Source organism: Orcinus orca, chromosome 5, assembly GCF_937001465.1.
Source record: "Orcinus orca chromosome 5, mOrcOrc1.1, whole genome shotgun sequence".
Taxonomy (NCBI): Eukaryota; Metazoa; Chordata; class Mammalia; order Artiodactyla; family Delphinidae; genus Orcinus; species Orcinus orca.
This window is the reverse complement of record NC_064563.1, coordinates 120,367,876-120,388,128: the sequence shown is the minus strand read 5'-3', so window position 1 is coordinate 120,388,128 and position 20,253 is coordinate 120,367,876. Positions and strand designations below refer to the sequence as shown.

General features: G+C 36.2%; 1 protein-coding gene across 1 annotated transcript; it reads left to right on the top strand.

The window, feature by feature from the left end:
* The first annotated feature begins 1,492 nt into the window (after positions 1 to 1,492).
* LOC125964550 (putative uncharacterized protein ENSP00000383407) lies at positions 1,493 to 18,414 on the top strand. The gene is made up of 3 exons (XM_049710559.1): positions 1,493 to 2,416; positions 18,062 to 18,099; positions 18,261 to 18,414. Exons 1-3 carry the CDS (start codon positions 2,189 to 2,191, stop codon positions 18,274 to 18,276), a joined length of 282 nt encoding a protein of 93 aa, XP_049566516.1. The 5' UTR covers positions 1,493 to 2,188; the 3' UTR covers positions 18,277 to 18,414.
* The last annotated feature ends 1,839 nt before the right edge of the window (positions 18,415 to 20,253 follow it).

The following is a 20,253-nucleotide window of genomic DNA, read 5'->3' as shown; positions in this document are numbered from 1 at the left end:
TTTAATTTTGTTAACACTACATTTAGGATTTCTTAAAACTATAAGTAAAATTAGTTCATAGTTTTCTTGAAATGACGAGAAATATCTGTCATTTTATTTTTCTAGAATTCCTATTAATCTGATGTTGTAATGCCTCAAAACGTCCTCCACACTTTTACCCGAATATTTCATGTGTTTTCTATTTATCCTTTTATGCTGCACCCTGGGTGAACTCCTCAGCATTTGCTAATTCTTTTGAGAGGTCCAGAGTTCATCCCAATTTTTGATTATTTAATACAAATTTCTATGATTATATTGTTCATTTTCAAGACTTTTTAATTATTCAGTGTTTGTTTCCTTTCTGCCTGTTTTGGTTTCATCACAGGTTATTTATTTTTAATTGTATATTCCGTTTTTATTTAGCTCTGTGAAGATAATAAATATTTTTCCTGAAATTATTTTTCATCCATTTTATGATTTTAATTTCATCTGGAATGGAAATGGCTTTATTTTCAGATTGTCAATTCAGTTGACTCTCTTTCTCAGCATTCGATCCCTTCCTGTGTTTTGGCTAATGTTGAACGATAACTCTTTTTCTCTTCTCTCTCTGTGTCTCTCTCTGTGTGTCTCTTCTCTGTCTCTCCCTCTCCCACTCCTCTCCCTTTCACCTCCATCCTCCCCTCTCTCTCTCTTCTCTCCTTCCTGGCCTCTTTACATTTCTCCATTTGGTTGTAAGGCATAAATCTCCAGTCTCTCCGAGGCCCCAGTTAAGAACCAAGGCTTACATTGCTGGTCCAGGGATCTCATCCCAAGGTGATATTTGATGTATTACTGATCCATCACTGAGCCAGCTGGCAGCTTGTTTCTGATCTCAGTGTGCCAGCTGCATTGTTGAATTTTGCTTTTCTGACCTACAGCTTCCTAGAAGCAAAAGCCCCAGCAGCTATGGGTAGGAGATATTTTCAACCTCTTTTCATAGCTGTGGGTACTGCTGCAGCCCATGGATTTCAGCACAGAGTTTGCTTTATGTGGAGGAAAGCTATTACACATTACACCACCAGGCCCAAGGTCCATCAAGGCTGCCCGTTTGTGGGTGGACAACTAACAGGTCCAAAGCTTAACTTCCATGCACCACTTTGTGCTTCTGTTAGGTTTTTGGTTTCCCTACATGTTTAGGTATTTAGAGCACAAATGTCTTAGAGCTTACTTAAGTCTTTCAAATTTTCCCAATAATTTGCCATGTGTTTGGAGCAGAAGTTACTTGAATTATGGAACTGTAGAACACATTGGTTGAAATTTTTAAAGGTAGACAATGTGAATCCAATTCAATCTTAACTTTGCTTGTATCTTAATAAAATATATTTTTAAAGATGAGAACATTTTCAGTGCAACACTCATTGTTTAAAGCAAGAAAACTTTTTCATAATCCAGCAGACCTTTGTTTTGATGCCACCATTATCAGCCTCCCCAGTTACTATGTCTAGAAATTTTCAATATATTAAGTGTATACCTCTTTCCCTTAAGATTGTTTCCAGATGATGCCATAACTAGACCAATTCTGTCTTAAAAGGAAAAAAAACATAAGAAGTCAATTCAGTTAAGTTTGCTTCCCAAATACAAAGGGGATTTAACACAGAGTTTACAATGGTTTTAAATGCAAACTCATACATTTTAAAATTCATTATTCCATGAAAATATAAAAACAAATGAACAATATTATTTATTAAGACAAATACTGTAAACATTAATATGAATGCCTTTATTGTACTTGTGAAATACTTTTGCTGTTTCAAAGCAAACACTGTATTCATTTCATCCTGAGAGTTCCTCTGTAAGGTGGATAAAACTGCAGCTTTACAGTTGAGGAAGCTGAAGTACAACAGATTGTGTTTCTTATACAAGGACATGTACTAATTAGTACTAATTAGTACCCTAATTAGAGGGATACATATAACTAAAACCTATGACCTGACACCCAACACAGTTTATTGGTGTCCAAATAGGTCTTTATTTAGTACCTCAAACTTTATGACTTCATCATGCTTCTTGAGAAATTGCCACATTTTGTGCATGGCTCCCCAACACTTAGAGTTTTGTTTGAATTCCTGGCCCTGTAATAAGTGCTAAGAATGCCTCTCTTTACTGTCTTGTTCACTGTTGAACACTGGCATACCATAAACTCGTAATCCCAATGCACGGGATCATTTAGATGGGGTACTGTATAAAGGTGGGTAGATGGCTAGATGACTTTTCAATGAAAATTATCATTTTATTTTTCCTTGACTCAGAAATCTCTTTATTGCAGGAGGGCTCTATGGACAGCTTATATGAGCCAGTCCCAGAACAACAACCTCACCAAGAGGGAACTTCTGGTAGAACTGATTCTCTTTTCTCACCCTCTGGGGAAAATGGAAACTCACACAGCAATCTCTTCATGGTGAGTGAACCTTGAATGGATCACCTCTTCTCTATTATATATTTAGAATCACTTGCTTAATGAAATCTGTTAATACAGCAAAAAGACCCTGTTTTCAGAAAGTTCTTCATTTACTTTTAGTTTCTGCTTTGCTCTTCACTGTGTCTCTTACATGATTTGGGCTTATTAGTATGAACTACCATTTACAAAGTATGTATTAGGTGATTATGTAACTTAAGTCACTTAAACAAAAGCAACCTTATGACAAAGAAATAATTGTATTGTTTTCTAGATGAGGAAATTGCAGGATAGAAATACAACATAATTTGTTAAAGACTATAAACCATTAAGTGTTAAATCTGGCAAGTAAATATATATATGCCTGCATCATTACTGGTATACCAGGTTTTTGGGGTGGATGCGGGGAACCTGAGATTTGTATAATAGCCTTTGCCAGTTTCCATGGTGTGAATGCTCCTGCCATGGTTGATTTCAAACTACCAATGGTTGAATTACAGGCTTACAATACCTGAATATTTAATTATTCATTCTCTCTAGTGTCAACTCCAGCACACCTCTGGCTGCTTTAAAGTCTGTGCTAACCACTTTACTGAGCTGCTTCTTAAATTTATGGACACACACCATCAACTTACTTACAAAATATTGAGTATTACTCGAATGCAAAGGCAAATGGTTTTTGTGAATTATATTTATAATTACTAGAGGCATAGAGTTCTCCGTGCTCAGCAAAGTTGACTCTGTTCCTGTTTTACAGTGCAGGCTGTTTTCTTAGCCAGTTGTGCTGTATTTGTGTTAATCCCATTCTAATAAACTTACGTGGCTTCTATTGTGACTTAGGACAATACAAAAGATCCTACGTCTGCGGCAAATAAAGAACTTCTCTGTACTTGTAGATTTAGATGCCACGTCTTACCCTTGCAATCACACATTTCCCCAATAACAAAAAATAATATTAACTACACGAGGTGATGTTATATATGAAATTACCTGTGTTGATCCTTACAATAAACCTTTACAGAGGTTTAGAAATGTTGAGAAAGGCTAAATAACTTTCCCAGTTAAAAAGAGGATGACCCAGGCTTCAAACCCAGATATTTTTTTGCTCTAGAGAAAGGGTTAGAGTAAAATACCTTCGAGTTTTGTACTTGCCTGTACAGCTACCAGTTTTATTCTTCGGGGACATTGAAAACTTCTTATTTTCCCAACTTCCAGAATGTTTCTGTTTCCCAGAAACTTAGATCAACTGAAAGGTAATGTACTGTAAGTTAGTAAACAAGTTCAATAATAAGTCTCAGTAAGTAAATATAATTTTAAAAATTTAGTGCAGTGGAAACTCTTCCCTCAACTCTGTATACTTTTTAATACCCAGAAGATATTGATGTTGACAGATATGCTTAAGAGGAAGCAGCAATACATTTTACATCTTAATGTGAGAGACAGAGAGTCCATTTACAGTGATACTGTCAATTGACATTGCAAAATGTTTGGAAGCATTTTTATGCTACAATTAAAAAGAAAAATTGAATAGGCTGAAGAGCCTGAAGATATTTCCTTAAACACGTGAGTTTAATAAGTATGCATGAAAAATAAACAAGTTCATGGCCAACCAGTCTAATAGGATTGTTATCAAACTTCATCTACACTGCAAAAGTAGATGAGAATAATAAAAACATGATTTAAATTGCTACAGCTCTCTCTCTTTCTGTCTGTATATTTCTGTCTTTCTGCATATATAATTAAATACTGAGGTATATATATATACATTTTATATATACATATATAATATATATACTCACTAATTTTAAAATATATGCATATATACAAACATAAATGTGTGTGTGTGTATATATATATATATATATACTGAAAAACAACTGGTTCAATTATTGATTCTACTATTCAATTGGTGAATTATACCAGGTGTATCAAATTATCATTGATACCTACTTTATTCCTAATTAAAATGATTCCACAGCTTGGATAAAAGAAGGCTAGTCTTTTAATAATGAAATTTAGTGATTTAGAACTTTCCTCCTGACTTTCCATCTAAGCCTCTGAAGAATGGATGCTTTTTTTCTCCTACTTTCACTCCTCACTTTCCTTTTTTTTTTTTTTTTTTCCAAGGAAAAAAAGATTTGGACCAGTTTTAATAGAATTGGAAATAGATTCTTCTTTTGGATTAATGTTCTGAAAATACTATGAAAACATCCCTAAAGTTAATGGAGATATTCCTCAAGTTCCGAGAGTCCTCAGCCCAAATGTATTTGTAATTTTAATTTTACTGGAAAGGAGAGGTGCTCTCAAACTTAAACTCTTTACACCCAACCCGACAGCATATCTAGTTGTTACAGTGGAAATTTGTAGCCCATACTAAAAATGTCACTTGCCCCATGAATTGAAGAGAAAAACCAAAATGAAAAAAGAATCCTAAGCTTCTTGGCTTCCCTTAAAGCTATTTTATTTATGCATACTAATTAGGAGCTTTGCTATGTGGAAAACACCATGTTAATCAAAATGAGGAGTTACACAGGTGGATGGAAGATGCTCCAGAGTCCCAAAGCAGATGATCAGTTGTGGACCAACTGCACAATTAAGGATAGAGAAGGCATTTAAGGGAAAGAAGTTAATGTTGGGATTTTAAATGAAGAACATCAAAAATATCTAGTTTACATTTTAATTGCAGTTCTAGGAGGGGTTGGTAAGGGAGAGCTGGTCTAAAGAGAAATTGATTTAAAATGAGACTTTATTAAATTTCATAAAGGTAAATAATAAGAGATCCACTTATAGTATATGGCAAAGCCAGAGAGTTTTGGAGGTCTTCTGCCAAAAAAAAAAACAAAACTAGCTATAAAGTTTGACAGAGCAAATGATCATGCAACTAAATAAACATGCTGAAAGAAAATAGACTAACACACTAGCCTCACTGGAGATCGACTACTTTATCTTTACATTGGTTAAAATGTAGGCTGTTACTCCTTGATCCTCTACCTATTTTAGCACCTCTTTATTATGTCTGAAGCTAATAAAGGATCTTGAATTAGAAAAAAAGTAAGAACATAAAATGTTTGTACCTCTGCCAATTGCGGTTAACAGGATCAAGCCTGAATTATCAGGCTTGCCATCTATATTGATTGAAGTTAGCAAATAATTGTCAATTTTCCACTTCATTTTGTATCTCATAAATTAAATTGGTAAGATATTTGAACCTTTTCAAAAATGAGCTTAAATGTGGAACAGGGGAAATGTCTCTATTACTTATATGTTGCACAAGTACTCATTCAATGACTACTGAATGAATGGATCAGTGAAGGTTCATTAATCAAACTAAGGAAAGTCTTAATAATGCAGAATGTATGATGCAGTGTCCTATGTGAGCCCTGGAGCTGGGCAGATATGAATTCTCATTCTAGCTCTGCACTTACCAGCTATTTGACTTGGGAAAGTTGCTTAAATTCTCTAGACCTCAGTGTCCTCTTCGTAAAATGAGGAGAACAATCCTAGGTATGGATTCAGCTTAGTTCAGTTTCAGAGAAGAGCATTCCTTCTTGCTACTGAGCACTGGGGTTAGAAGGGCAAATATGTCACTGTAGAGCTGCGGCTAGAACTACTGCCCCAGGCGGCCTGTGTGTGTACTGCCCAGGAGCTAAGAACAGCTTTTACATTAAAGCAATTTTTTTAAAAACAAAAATAGAGAAGACCATGCCATAGAAACTGTATATGGCCCACAGAGCCTAAAATATTTCTATCTGACTTTTCCGGGAAAAAGTTTGCTGACCCAGGGAGTGACATTTTTAAAAAGAGAAACAGGTGGACATTTATTTAATAATGTATTTAAGCAAGTATATCTAAAAGATTATTCTTTCAACATGTAATTATTATAAAAAGTTAATTTTATATATATATATATATATATGTATATATATATATTTTTTTTTTTTGCCATACGCGAGCCTCTCACTGTTGTGGCCTCTCCCGTTGCGGAGCACAGGCTCCGGACGCGCAGCCTCAGCGGTCATGGCTCACGGGCCCAGCCACTCCATGGCATGTGGGATCTTCCCGGACCGGGGCACGAACCCGTGTCCCCTGCATTGGCAGGTGGACTCTCAACCACTGCGCCACCAGGGAAGCCCGTGGTCTGTATCTTATATATCTCAATTCAGATGCTAAAGTTTCAATGGTTAAAGTGAATCCTGCTCCTAATGAAACAATAAAAATTGTGTAATTTTTGACCCAGCTTCAATTTCGAAATTAAGATTAAATTAAATTAAAATTTAGTTCTTCGATCGGACCAACCAAATATCAATTGCTCAATAGCCACATACTGCCAGAAATGGCTACAATGTTGGACAGCATAGAATTAGAGGCTTGAATTTGCTGGTGATGTTGAGGCATCAGAGTAATCAGATAATATAAATCCCCTACTTTACTTATAAAAGTATATATAAGTATATATATATAAGTATACTTATAAAAGAAATATAAAGTATAAAAATACTTGAAGATAAACAGTTATATACTTTTAGGAAGAGACAAGACCAGAGGGAACAAGTGTATTAACCAATGAGGAGGCTGAGATTAATGACTTGTCTGAAATGAGGGATGGAGTCAAGACTGCAGCTCTGGCTTCCCAAATACTAATGTTCTTTGGCCTTTCTGTCCCAAGCGTGTGTGTGTGTGTGCTATGAATGTACGTCTATGCAAGACTTAGAGAGAGTAGGAGAGGCTGAGTGTGAGAACATGTTTTGGGGAGATGAGAAGTGAAGAGGAGGGGAAGATAGGAAGATAAAGAATCCAACCTTTTTATATGCACATTAAATACAATCTGATATGTATATATATATATGTATGTGTGTATATATAAATATATATGTATATATAGGACATACAGAGAGAACTTGAGATGGGCAATGAAGTTAATAAACTTGAGTTTTATTCCGGCTCCCCAGGTAGCTGAGAACTGTGTATCCTTGAGAATGTTTTTGAACTTCTCTAACCCTAAGTTTTCTGAGGAATAGAATATGGATAAAAATGTCTGTCTCTGGGTTTGTAGTGAGGATCAAATGTTAAAACAAACGTTAAGCACCTGGCAAAATGCATGTTAATGTTCATTTTCCTTCCTTTAATTTGATATCCTTGATTAAATGACTTTAAGTCAAACTCTCATTTGAGCTTGGATGTCGTTTTAAAATAACTGTTCAAAATAATTTGTAATCAACACTCCTTACCTAAAAGCATTGATTTTTACCAGGCTGGACAAGAAGAAGCAACAGGATTTATTGTCACGTGCATTAGAAAACCCAAGATTTTAATCTCCACAAATTGCCTCAAATCCTGAACACCCAGTTTGAGTGCAATGTTTGACATTCATTCCTAGATTTCCTTCCATGTGTAAATAACAGTAAACAAGAAAATCTATCACGGTGGCTCTTGTTAGCCTAATTTATAATTCAGGTGCTGGTTTTTTTTGGGGGGGGTCCATTTTAACTTAAATATTTTAAAATGCAAGTTTAATTTTTTAATGTACTCACATTCATCAACATTCTGCACTGATAAAAAGCACTGGAGAAATCAATTTAATTGTTCCCAGCTACCAGATGTGAATAAGAGCGTAATATTCATATTTTTATGAATATGTTTTAAAGACATAGTTTTAAAGACAAATGATACAATACATGTCTAACAGTTGGTTAGAGCTCAGCACTAATGAATGATACAATACATGTCTAACAGTTGGTTAGAGCTCAGCACTAATGAGCCCAAGGTCAAGGGTTTAATCCCTTCTTGGCCAGTTAGTTTTGCTCTTTTCCGTAGCCACTGGCAGGATCTATGACCCAGCCTGCCATCTTGGCTGTGAACACCACTGATCATTAAGGAATCTGGGTTGGAGGATGAGGCAGCACCGGCACAAAACCATTACCCGCTATCGGAAGAGCGACTGAAGGGAAGAACAACCCAGCTGGTCAGTAGTTTATCTGCCCACGAAGATTTTCCTTCACTATAATCAGTCTTCAGGCGACTAGTGCAATTCTCGGCTCTCAACTTAGGAGAATTTATGGGGCAATGGTAAGGACCTTAAGAGAGAAAACTGAGGTCTTGCCCTGGCTTTGTTCCTAAATAGCGCTGAATAAGTCATTACACTATCTGGTTCTCTGTTTCCACCTCTATAAGATAATAAGGTTAGACTAGATGGTCTCCAAGGTCCCTTGCTGCTCTAAAATGGTTCCATGTGTACACTTTAAATTTTTTGGGAAGGGGGAGTGTTTTCTAACCTAAAACACTATTATTCTCCTTTTGGAACTGTGGAAGGCAGACTTTTAAGATGGCCTCTAATGAACCCTCTTGTATAAATCAGGGCTCTGTAGAGAAATAGAACTGATAGGATGAGGATATATAGAAAGAGAAATTTATTTTAAGGAATTGGCTCATTGGCTCCAATATGGAGGCTGGCAGGTCTGAAATTTGGAGGGCAAGCCAAAAGGTAGTCTAGAGGCAGAATCCCTCTTCCTTGGGGGGCTACAGTTTTTTTGTCTTAAGACCTTCAACTATGGAGATGAGGTCCAGCCACATTATACAAAGTAATCTGCTTCACTCAAAGTCTACTGACTTAAATGATAATTTCACTTGGTGTTTGACCAAATACCTGAGTTGTGTGGCCAAACCAAGGTGACACATAAAATTCACCATCACATCTGCCTCTGGTATTTACGTCTTTATGTAATACTCACCTTTCTTTGTGTGAGACTTGATTCCAATAGAATTTGGCAAAGGTGATAGGAAGTCACTTCCATGATTAAGTTATAAAAGACTATAACTTCTGTCTTGCAAGAGGACTGTCTCCATTGCTTTCTTGCTTGCACGTTATGGTGGAGCAAGATCCCATCTAGAAGAGGCCCAGGTGAGCAGCATTCAGCCTACAACCAGCAAGGAACAGTGGCCTTCATTTCAACAGACTTCAGAAAACTGAATGCTGCCAACAATCACTGAGAGAGCTTGGAAGAGGATACTCTTCCCAGCTAAGCCTTTAGATGAAACCTCATACCTTTGGGCCAATAACTTGACTGCAAGCCTGAATCAGAGGACCCATTTAAGTCATACCCATATTCTTGACACACAGAACCTGTGAGATAATCCATGTATATTGTTTTAAGGCATTCCATTTTGGAGTAATATATTGAATAGCAATAGATAACTAATACAGGACCTAAAATTAACCTGATAAGTTATTGATCAGGATTAATTTGAAGATAACCAAATCCATGTTAGCTAATTTAAGCAGAAAGAAATGGATTACAGCTTAAAGAAATCTCAGAATTGTTGGGAGGCTGAAGATAGATACTCTAGCCGAGCTTGCAGACATTACTGAGAAGCACACTACGAAACTTGCCACCCCCAAGAGCTGTTCTGCCACCATCAGGAAGTGTCCAAATCAAGAAGCTACTGTCATAGCAGTAGGCTCCAGAACCACACTATCTCTGCTGAGATTTGCTACGTTAAAAATGGATGCCCACACCTTATCTTTTCTCCCATTTAGTCAGTTTTGAATCAGTGTCTTAAGTTTGCCCGTGTGATGGATAAGACCTAAGCCACATATCTCATCCTAGTAACAATGGGAGTCCTTTCTCTCTCCCTCCCTCCCTCCCTCTCTCTTTCTTTCTCTCTCTTTCTCTTTTCTCTTTTTTTCTCTCTCTCTTTACTTCTTTCCTTCCTGCTCTCCTTCCATCCTTCACTTCTCCTTCTCTTTCTCCCTTCTTCTTCTTCTTCCTCCTTCTTCTGCACATTGATTTTAGGTTTAGTGAATGACAGTTGTCAACTACAGTAGAAATATGTATATCAAAAATATCTAGAGAATAAAATAAGACACTATGTAATTAAATGCTGTATTATAAGTATCAAGCCCAACTTCTACAATATTTCTCAGAAGGAATTTCAAAAAAAATAATGTAATAGTCAGGAGCACAACATTTGAGGGTCAAATAAACTTTATAAAAATGCCAGCTTTGAAATTTACTAGCTACATGATCTTGGACAAGTTCCTTAAATTCTTTAAGCCCAGTTTCTTCTCCTATAAAATGAGGAAACTGCTTGTTACTCTCATTCATTATTTGAGAATAAAAAGTGACAGTGCAATTAACATTATTAGCACAGTGGCAGGCACAAAGTAAATGATCAATAATGTGTTATGACTAAGAACATGATAGTGGTTTGTGGTTTAACGGTGCAAGTTCAGTGGAGAAGGTGAGATTTAAGCTGGGTTTGTAAAGGAAGAACTACAGCTTAAAATGGTGAAAGGAGGGCTTCCCTGGTGGCGCAGTAGTTGAGAGTCCGCCTGCCGATGCAGGGGACACGGGTTCGTGCCCCGGTCCAGGAAGATCCCACATGCCGCGGAGCGGCTGGGCCCGTGAGCCATGGCCGCTGAGGCTGCGCGTCCGGAGCCTGTGCTCTGCAACGGGAGAGGTCACAACAGCGAGAGGCCCGCGTACCGCCAAAAAAAAAAAAAAAAAAAAATGGTGAAAGGAAGGTAAGACATTATCCCTGAACATTGTCCTAACATCTTCCAGAAAAGGCCTTAAAAATCACTTAGAGCCAAGTGTCTTATAAGCGGATAAATGGACACTGAAATGTGACATATCTTAGAACAGGTGAGTAATGAAGTCATGTTAGGTGACTCCCAGGTTGGTATTCTAAACACTCAGCTGCATTTCTTACTTGCCTCCAAACTATTAAAATCGGGAGTTCTTTTGTTCTGTCTCCATATTAACGTCAGGATTGACATAGCTATGAATAACATAGACACTGAAGGAAGAAAATGAGACTAACAATGGCATCCCATAAGCTAGGTCTTCATCAAACTATAAACAAGAGGAGTCAGTGTCAAAACAGTGCATGTAATCCTTTTCTTGATTTCTAGATTGTGAAATGACTCATAACAAGTTGACATATAAAACATAGATCACCTTCATTAAAAACACTGCACTTTTCTTTCATTTTTATTTTTTACCCATTATATCTACGATCACATACAGCTATTCTTCTGCCACCAATTCATATGTGAACACTTTCTGTTGGTTTTAATTAGTTTCCTCACTTAAATAGAAACTTATGTTAAAATAAAATAAAATCAATAGATTGAGGTTAATTATGCCCTATTCTCTTTTTTATTTCCTAAGTTCATGATATAATTACTAATTGAATCTAAGGAAAGCCATGGTTATCTCTTTATTCATATTTTAAAGAAAAAGCTGTAAAGCAAAAAAGCCCATTCCCATTTTAATTTTCTCTTAAAACCTTTTGTCATCCCTACTGACTTTGGATTGAAATATTGTAGATAAGGAAACATGGATTGTTTTTACTGGAAGAGATTTTCAAGTTCCTGTTCACTAACCTTCATACTGTTGATGTAGAGACAGTTCTGAGAGGGTTCTTGGAACTGGCCCAGTTTAGTAGCAGACCTGGGAAATCAAGCCAGGTTCTGGAGTGCCAGTTCGGTGCTTTTCCACTGTAAGGATGGAAGTTGATATTTTTACCCATCTTATTTCCTATCACACTTCTTGCAAGTTTGTTTGGTTTGCTTTTGTTCCATTTGTGGCTATGAGGATTAAATAAAATAATGATATAAGTGGCAGGTAACATGAAATCTAAACATTAGTTGTCTTTCCCCTTTCTAAAACCTTGTGTAAATATAATTTCATAAGTCAGAACACATTTAAGGCTACTTAAGAAAGTTCTAAAAAATGATAAAAATGAACTTATTTACAAAACAGAAACAGACTCACAGACTTAAAGAATGATATTATGGTTACCGGGGGGAAGGGTGAGAGGGAGGGGTAGACTGGGAATTTGGGATTGACATGTACACACTGCTTTATTTAAAATAAAATGCCTTTCCATGAAAAAAAAAGGAAGTCTGGAAAAGAATCTTTTTGAAAAGGAAGAACCTTTTATAATGCAAATAACCATCCTCTAAGTATCCTATTTTGCCATCCTGGATATTTATAACACTGTGAGAGGAGTTTGTTAGTTCAGGATTGATAGAAAGCTCACTTGGCACACCAGTAGACGAATGGCAAAGTTCTATTTAATTTGCCAGCTCTGTCCCTCATGGATTAGATACAGTACCCGTGCATTCTCCAGGCACTACAAGCTATAAGGTCTGCCCTGAGATGATGAGCCTTGTTGGGATGCCATACACCACCTGCTTCTCTTGGGGAAATCAGAATTCATTAGCGTATAGGGTTATTACTCTTTGACAGGAGCTGGTGGGCTGGCAAGAAAGTCTACTTTTCCCATCACAATGAGCTGAGGTTGCTTCTGCTTCTTCTTCTTCGTTGTATTCTCATGGGGGGATAAAATCTGTTTTCCCTGAGAACCATAATTTTATTACAGTAATATACTGGGGGGCCTCCAATGTGCAGTCTGTCATCTAAATTCAAAGATTCCTGAAGTGCCCCTTTTTTTTTTTTTGCGGTACGCGGGCCTCTCACTGCTGTTAACCAACAAAGACATGCTGTATAGCACAGGGAACTATACTCAATATTTTGTAATAACCTATAAAGGAAAAGAATCTAAAAAAGATTCTTACATATATATTCTTTAGTTATATACATAACTAAATATAACTGAATCACTGTGCTGTACACCTAAAACTAACACATTGTAAATCAACTATATTTCAATTAAAAAAAAGAATTATGTGCAAAAAATACTGAATTATTCGTATTAGTACTTTGATAAAAGTGTGCTTTCTGAGTTTTTTGTTTAGTAGTGGCATATAGTATTACATTTCTCTAGCCATTCTCTCTTCTGGCCAACAGTTCGTTTGTGGGATCTCTGATCTAGATGACAGGTAGATTTTGTATCTGTGTAGTCAAGTATTGAAGTAGCATTGTGTACTCATTAAGGCATCAGGCATAAAATCCCAGTTTTACCACTTACTAGTTATGTGACCTTAGGCAAGAATTTGACTGCTCTGTGCCTCAGTTTATTCATGTGTAAATTGAAGACACATAACTGTATAAACCTCACGGGATTGTTGGGAGGATTAAATGAATTACTCCATGTAAAGCATTTGGAAGTGTGCTTGATAATCCATAAGTGTTCTGTCATTATTATTTTGCAAGTGTGTTAAATCAAGAAATTAGAAAAGCTATAAAAGTCTTGTCATCTTAGTAACTTGCTTTAACCACCTGGGCTCCAACTAGCTATATTGACTAACATTTCTCTTTGTGGTGTGATCTATTTGATAATTTAGGAGACTTCTTCATGAGATTTTTCTCCACATGTTTGTAATCAGGTGTAGAGGCAGGATGGAGGACCTCATAGGTGGCAGGACTCCTTCACATGGGTGATAGTTTGTTATCCAGCACACAAACTTCCTCCTTGTTTTGAGAACCGAGCTGAAAGCTGGGTATACATTTTTTCATCTCTCTGGTGGCTTTTCAGTGCACTGCAAAATTAGCCCACTTTATTAAATTTGAAGCATCATAAGCATCCTCTTTCCAGATGTCTATTAGAATTTTTTTAAAGGGAAATTCTGTGAATTTCCCTTTCTTTTTTTGAACATCTGTGGGAACTTTATTGAAGCCTAAGAGGTTAAGAAATGTCCAGACATAAGCTCATTCAGTTTGGATGTGGCATTCTTGGAATCACAGTATTTTGATATTAGTTAAAATAATTTTAGTTATGCAAGTGAATTATCTTTATTCTTGCAAGAGAATGAGTTGAATAAAATAGAAACTGGGTTAGCTTATTTGAATAAGAAGTTATATGTATGTATGTATATGTGTGTGTATTTATGTTCAATTCTTACCTCATTATCAGAATTCCATGTAATCATTAATGAATAATTAACCTAATGAGAAATAACATCTGTAAGTATCTTCAGTGTGTTTGGAATCATGTAAGGATTTTATAAAGGCTAGCTCATTTAATCTTCAAAATTAGGAAAATCATGGAATCCAACAGGATCCTGAGAGCAGCGGTCATTGATGGTGGATATTTGAGAGAAGAGCCACTTGTAATTCTTTTTTGACTCTAAAAGAGTGTCTGGTACATAACAGATGCTCAATAAATGTTTGTTGAATGAACTATAAATCTATGAATGAATGAATTATATGATTCTAAAGAATACATTAGAATGAAAAATATGACTAACATTTAACCAAGGTAAAGCACTGTATGTATGACCCTAGACACGTCAATTTACCATCTGGGACCTCAATTTATTCATTTGCAAATCAAAGGTCAGATCTCATCAGCTCTTCAGTCTTAAAAATTCACCATGGAATTTACACCATCATTTACTGTCAGTCATTATTCTCTGTGCAGAAATACCTTTCACATTTCCATTGGCTGGTCAACAACAACTCCTGACATATTCTTCACTTCATTTTTCCTTTTGACTTTGTGATTTGAAAGTAAGATTTAAAAACGAATAACACAAGAAACAGGCACATATTAGACTCAATCCCAAAGGACAGTCAACTGTAACCACTGCATGAGAATAGAAATATGGCAGTTGGTATCCAAAATTTCTCTATTCTTTTAAATGACACCTTCTCTCTCTTCATTTCTAATTGTTTTTAAATTTTCCTTAATTTGACCTAGTTTCATAGTTATGTGAAAATGCTTTGCTCCTAGAGCCTACTCTCATCTACTTGAAAAATAACATAGGTTGGACATATTCTTTAGTTTCTACTGGCCCATTTATAATAATTTGTCTACATTTCATATTTTTTTATTTTCCTAAAAATTGCCAAGGATAACAATTAAATTAAGCCACAAGCTCCCTAGTGAATGAAAGGTAAGACTAATGATTAGTGCTTGACTTAGGGGATAATGAAGGCTAACAGGAGCAAGTTTTAGCTGGTATTTATGGCAAGTGTCAAATTAATGGACTAGACAGAATGATTTCACTGACTCTCTGAAATGGTATTTTCCTTTTGTAGTTCAGAGTATCACTCGTGCACCGCACACACACACACACACACACACACACACACACACACACACAGATGTAGTTCTAAAAATAAAGCTATGTATAGTCCTTCTTGACTTGCCCCTCCAGAAATAAAGAACCTAGGGTCTGAACTCCAAAGTACATGACAGTCTGCTTATGTAAGCAGACTGCTTGGTACAAGAAGTACTAAAAATTGCTTAACCAGTTCAGTAGTCATCTACAATTAAGCAACACCCAGGGAACAGAAGTCTTATTCTTATAAGTAGATGTTGCCCTATTTGAGTAATCCCTTTCCTTCATATAATCACACCTGAGACTGAATTTAGGGTGCTTGACTCTCCCTACCCTCTTGTAGGAAGAAGGTTACCTAAGGAGAACTACATTAACTCTTTCATCTTAATAAGGATTCGAAAGAAGTTTTAGCTCAAAATCTTTTTCAAAGTATTCATTACAAGAAAACTCTTTAATAAAAGATCCCCAAACCTAAGCTGATTCATTACAAGCAAATGTTGGATGACCCGGATTCCAGTAAAATAGAACGAAGTAGATAGTCCCTAGAGAATGTTGTGACAACGTATGTTCTAAAAATAAGCAGTCTCCATCTATGGTCTTATGAAATTCTTTCAAGTCTTGGTCCAGATGTCTCTAAACCTCAGCTCAGAAGCTAATTGTGTCCCTTTCACTACAATCAGTAACTACACATATTTAACCAGTTTTGGTCCAACATCTGATTTTATTAACTTAGCTAAGGCTTTACCCAGCTGAAGCAAGAGGCTGTGCTTGAATAATATGCCCTCTGCCCCAATTCAAACACTTGGGGCTCAATTGCACACAAGTTTTGTGTCATCTGGAATTAAATCTCTTTGGTAGCAAAACACAATGAATTATTGATATAATAAGTGGATTCAAAAAGTACTATGATTCAAATGATAACAAATACAAAAGATATCTAATGTTTCCTATCTTTCTTATTTCAAATCCATCTTCTGTACTGCTTAACTCCGGACCAGACACCTTTCCTCTTTATACTCAAAAGAGGTAGAATTATTTTGAAGAGTGCAAGATTCACAATCCAAAGAAATTTATCTAAACTCACATAACAAATTAATGAGACTCATGACAATGGATTCTGATTATTGAGACAGAACTGGCCCAAACTGCATAGATTATGGGAACATGGAGTTTGCTCCTTCCTAGCTACATTCCAAATATGTATGACAGGAAAATACTACTACAAAGATGGGTGGCCATCCCCTTTCCTGATGACCCTCACAAAGCTTGTGTGTCCTCTGATTGTGGTGAAAAGGATACAGTTAGCTTCCGGACTGAGGTTTGGAGACTTCTAGACCAGACTGAAAAAATTTCATAAAAAGACCATGGTTAGAGATTGATTATTTTTAGGACGCCTGATGACAAAGCACAGAGAATCGAAGGAGTGATCAATCTAACCATTAAGTCCTCAAAGTCTGTTGATATCCCAATTCACCTCAGGGCTTGGTTCGTGACTCCCACATTTTTACCTTCACCCCCACATCTCTTCTATAAGACGTTGTCCTCTGGGTGATCCACAGGCATCTTAACTTGGCAAAACTTGTTTCTCAAGTTGGGGACTGATTATTTCAGTACATGGGTTTTCAGTTCTACCCAACAACGTGAAATAGGTAATTCAAATTGTCTTTGAAGTTAAATCTTGATAAAAACACAATAAGGGTTTGAGAAAGGTTCCCCTCAGTTACTATGTAGGGGAAAGCTTCTCCTGAATTTTACAGTGCTCAGACTAATACTGTCAACTATTGGAATAATAAAACCAGCTTTGAGTAACATCTGCAAAAAGAATACTGAATCACTATGCTGTATACTTGAAACTAATGTAATATTGTAAGTCAACCATACTTTAATTAAAAAAAAAACAACTTTCCTTTTTCTGATTTTTGTTCACCACTCCTTCCAGCCTTTGCTTTTCTCACTACGTGGAATATTGGTCTCAATGTCCTTTACTACACAAATTCCTACCTCGCCAAACAAAACTCTTCAGAACATGGTCTGTTGCCTATCATATAGTAGATGTTCAAAAAACACTGAACATCAAAAACATAAATGGTTTTTGAATGAAGGAGTGGATGAATGAGAAAGAGAATCTGAAGAGTTCTTAAAGGCGCCTGGAAGCAGTTTAAGCTCTTTCGAGGATGGTGAAAGATGTGGCAACATATTTCTTCTGCCAGAGTATAAGGGATTTTACGTAGCATCAGCGGCTCTGAAGAAAAAGGTCAGATGAATCACAGGTGTATTTCAACACACTTAGGGTATTGTAATAGGCTACTTTCCATCTTTCTTAAAGGAAGGTAATGTAATTAACATACTCTGGTATGTGTCTCTCCCCCTGGTCTTGGTGGGTTGAAGGGGGATATAAACTTGAGGCTACAAGGATTTAATTACAGGTTTTTGTTTAAAAGACTTGTTCACTAACTGTCACGGACTTACAATAAGGTAAACATTTATCAAAGTTACAAAGACAAAGAGAGAAAAAAGTAAAAACTAGAAGCAAGATTCTACTAAATAAATTACTAAAATTTTACTAGGAAAAGGCAAAATGAACTGCATTTGGATTATACTCAAAGATAAACTATACTTGAATTCTCTGATTTCTTGGGGTAGTATTATTTTATTTTACTTTTTATTTTATTTTACAGGAAGCTTCTCATTTTGAGAATGCAAAACCAGAAAGAAAGTAAGTCAAATTTACTTTGAAAACTTTATGTTCTCTTAGTTCTACAATGTTGAATGGACTATTTTAGTGGGTTTCCTGTCAAAGTGCTTTTTTAAAAATCGTCATGTACAAATCTAGGTATGCTTTACCCTGCTAACATTTATGTTTATGCTTATGCTTAGGAAACTTGTGTTGTGACATTCCTGTAGACAGGGATGTGAAAATTAAATTTTCAGAAGAAGAAACATGTGTCTAAACTAGGCTCAGATTAAAGTGGAAGCCTACTCGAAAACATGTTTCTATCGGTGAACTATTAATCTTCTGGAGTTCTCCTAATCCAAATAAAAATGTGTTTGCAAAGAGATTTGGGTTATTTAGGTCAGGCTTGGCTTTATATTCAGCACATCAAGCTGCCAGAGGACGTGACACACACATGTTGCATAAGGTAATGGGATTTTTAACTAATAAGCAGGAAATACATAGCAGCAGGAAGTTGGTTTATGGGGAAATTTCCAGATTGGTTGCTGATGATACAGAAGAACGGCTTCCTTGCACTCTGGAACGGTCTGAGACAAAATTGTTAACATGTGAAGTTCTTTCTGGATGTAGTCTTTTTTGACAGCTCTTGCCTCTCCTCCTCCCCCAACTACTTCCTCCCACAAAACACTTTGTGCTTTCATAGTCTTTCCTTCCTTTCCTGCTCAAAGCTTTCTCCCAGTAAGGATATAAAATGCAGCCATAGTAAGTAGATAATTTCATGATTAACAGTTTAGAGCACCTGCCAGGCAAGGGTAGTTGCATTTTAGTCATAGTTACGTACTTAAACTACCTCAGTGGCATTTGAAGCATGAATGGGAGTAAAGAGGGTTTTTTTTAGCAGGGTTCTTCTCAGTCTTAAAAATCGCCCCACCTGTGTAGCTGTTTATTCTATCCATGGATAAGGAACTCACTCATCCCAAATCAAATACTTAAACAAAATTACAGCCATTGGCTGACGATTGATGCTTCTACAGATTAGATGATACCTAAACATGGAGGGGCAGAAGGAATTAGGAATCCTTAATTATTAGGATTAATTAAGGATTAGGAATTAGGAATCTTCAAACATAAGCCAAATCAATTAACATGCTCCTCGGATTCCAACCAGTTAAAGTTGAAGACTTTCCTGAGTTCCTCAATTCTTTTGTCCATCACTCCCCTGAAGGGAATAACCTCTCCTGTCATTATGCACCTACTTCACTTTATAATATTATAAGTAGCTTTATTGGGAACACCTGTTACTTCCCAAGAGTTGTCCTGAATGAGCATTTTGCGTTAAAAAATTAAAACAAACCAAAATAAAATGGTTAAGAAAAAAAGAAACATTATATATGTAAGTTTTTGCTTACAACCCTGAGCTTAAAATAAAGCTGAATAATGGAAAACACTCCAGCTCTAACAAAATTATTTACATGTACACTATGTGTGTGTGTTCACCCAATGTGTAAATTGATTAACATAATCGAGTATCAATTTATAGTCAATCTTATTTCATCGCTACCCATCTGACTCCCCACTCCCACCCCCCTCACTGGGTTTTGTTTAAAGCATATCAGACGATTTCATGTTCCAGTATATCATTAAGAAACAAGAATTGTTGTTTTTAAACATAACCACAACACCACAGCCGTACTAGAACAAAATAAGAAAAATAACCTAATATCACCAAGTATACAGTCAGTATTAAAATGTCTCCGATGGCCTCAAGAGCTTTTTTAACAGTAGCTAGTTTATTTGAATCACGATCCAAAGAAGATCCAAGTGATGCATTTTGTTCATGTTTCTTAATTTATAGGTTTTTCTCCCCATTTATCTGCTGAAGAAACTGGATTATTCGTTCTGAGGAATTTTCCATATTTTTTAATTTTACTGATTGCATCCTTGTGTGTGTGTGTGTGTGTGTGCGTGTATATGTGTGTGTGTTTGTGTGTGTTTTAAACATGTGTTCTCGCTTCTGTTTCCTGTAAATTCTTAGTTAGATCTCCAGGCTTGATAAGATTCAAGTTTGATTATCTATCTATATATATTTTAAAAGTAGGTCATCAGTGACTGTATATTTCCTGTTGCATTACATTGGAAGCTCATATATCTGGTTGTCTCTATTTTTACAACTGTGAAGTTGCTTAGTGGGTTCAG

Excerpts from the sequence above, each read along its gene's own strand:
- LOC125964550 (XM_049710559.1), top strand. The coding sequence starts at position 2,189 with ATGGGGTACTGTATAAAGGTGGGTAGATGGCTAGATGACTTTTCAATG. Across the intron at positions 2,417-18,061 it reads CACACAGCAATCTCTTCATG|GAAGCTTCTCATTTTGAGAA; the intron begins GTGAGTGAACCT and ends TTTATTTTACAG.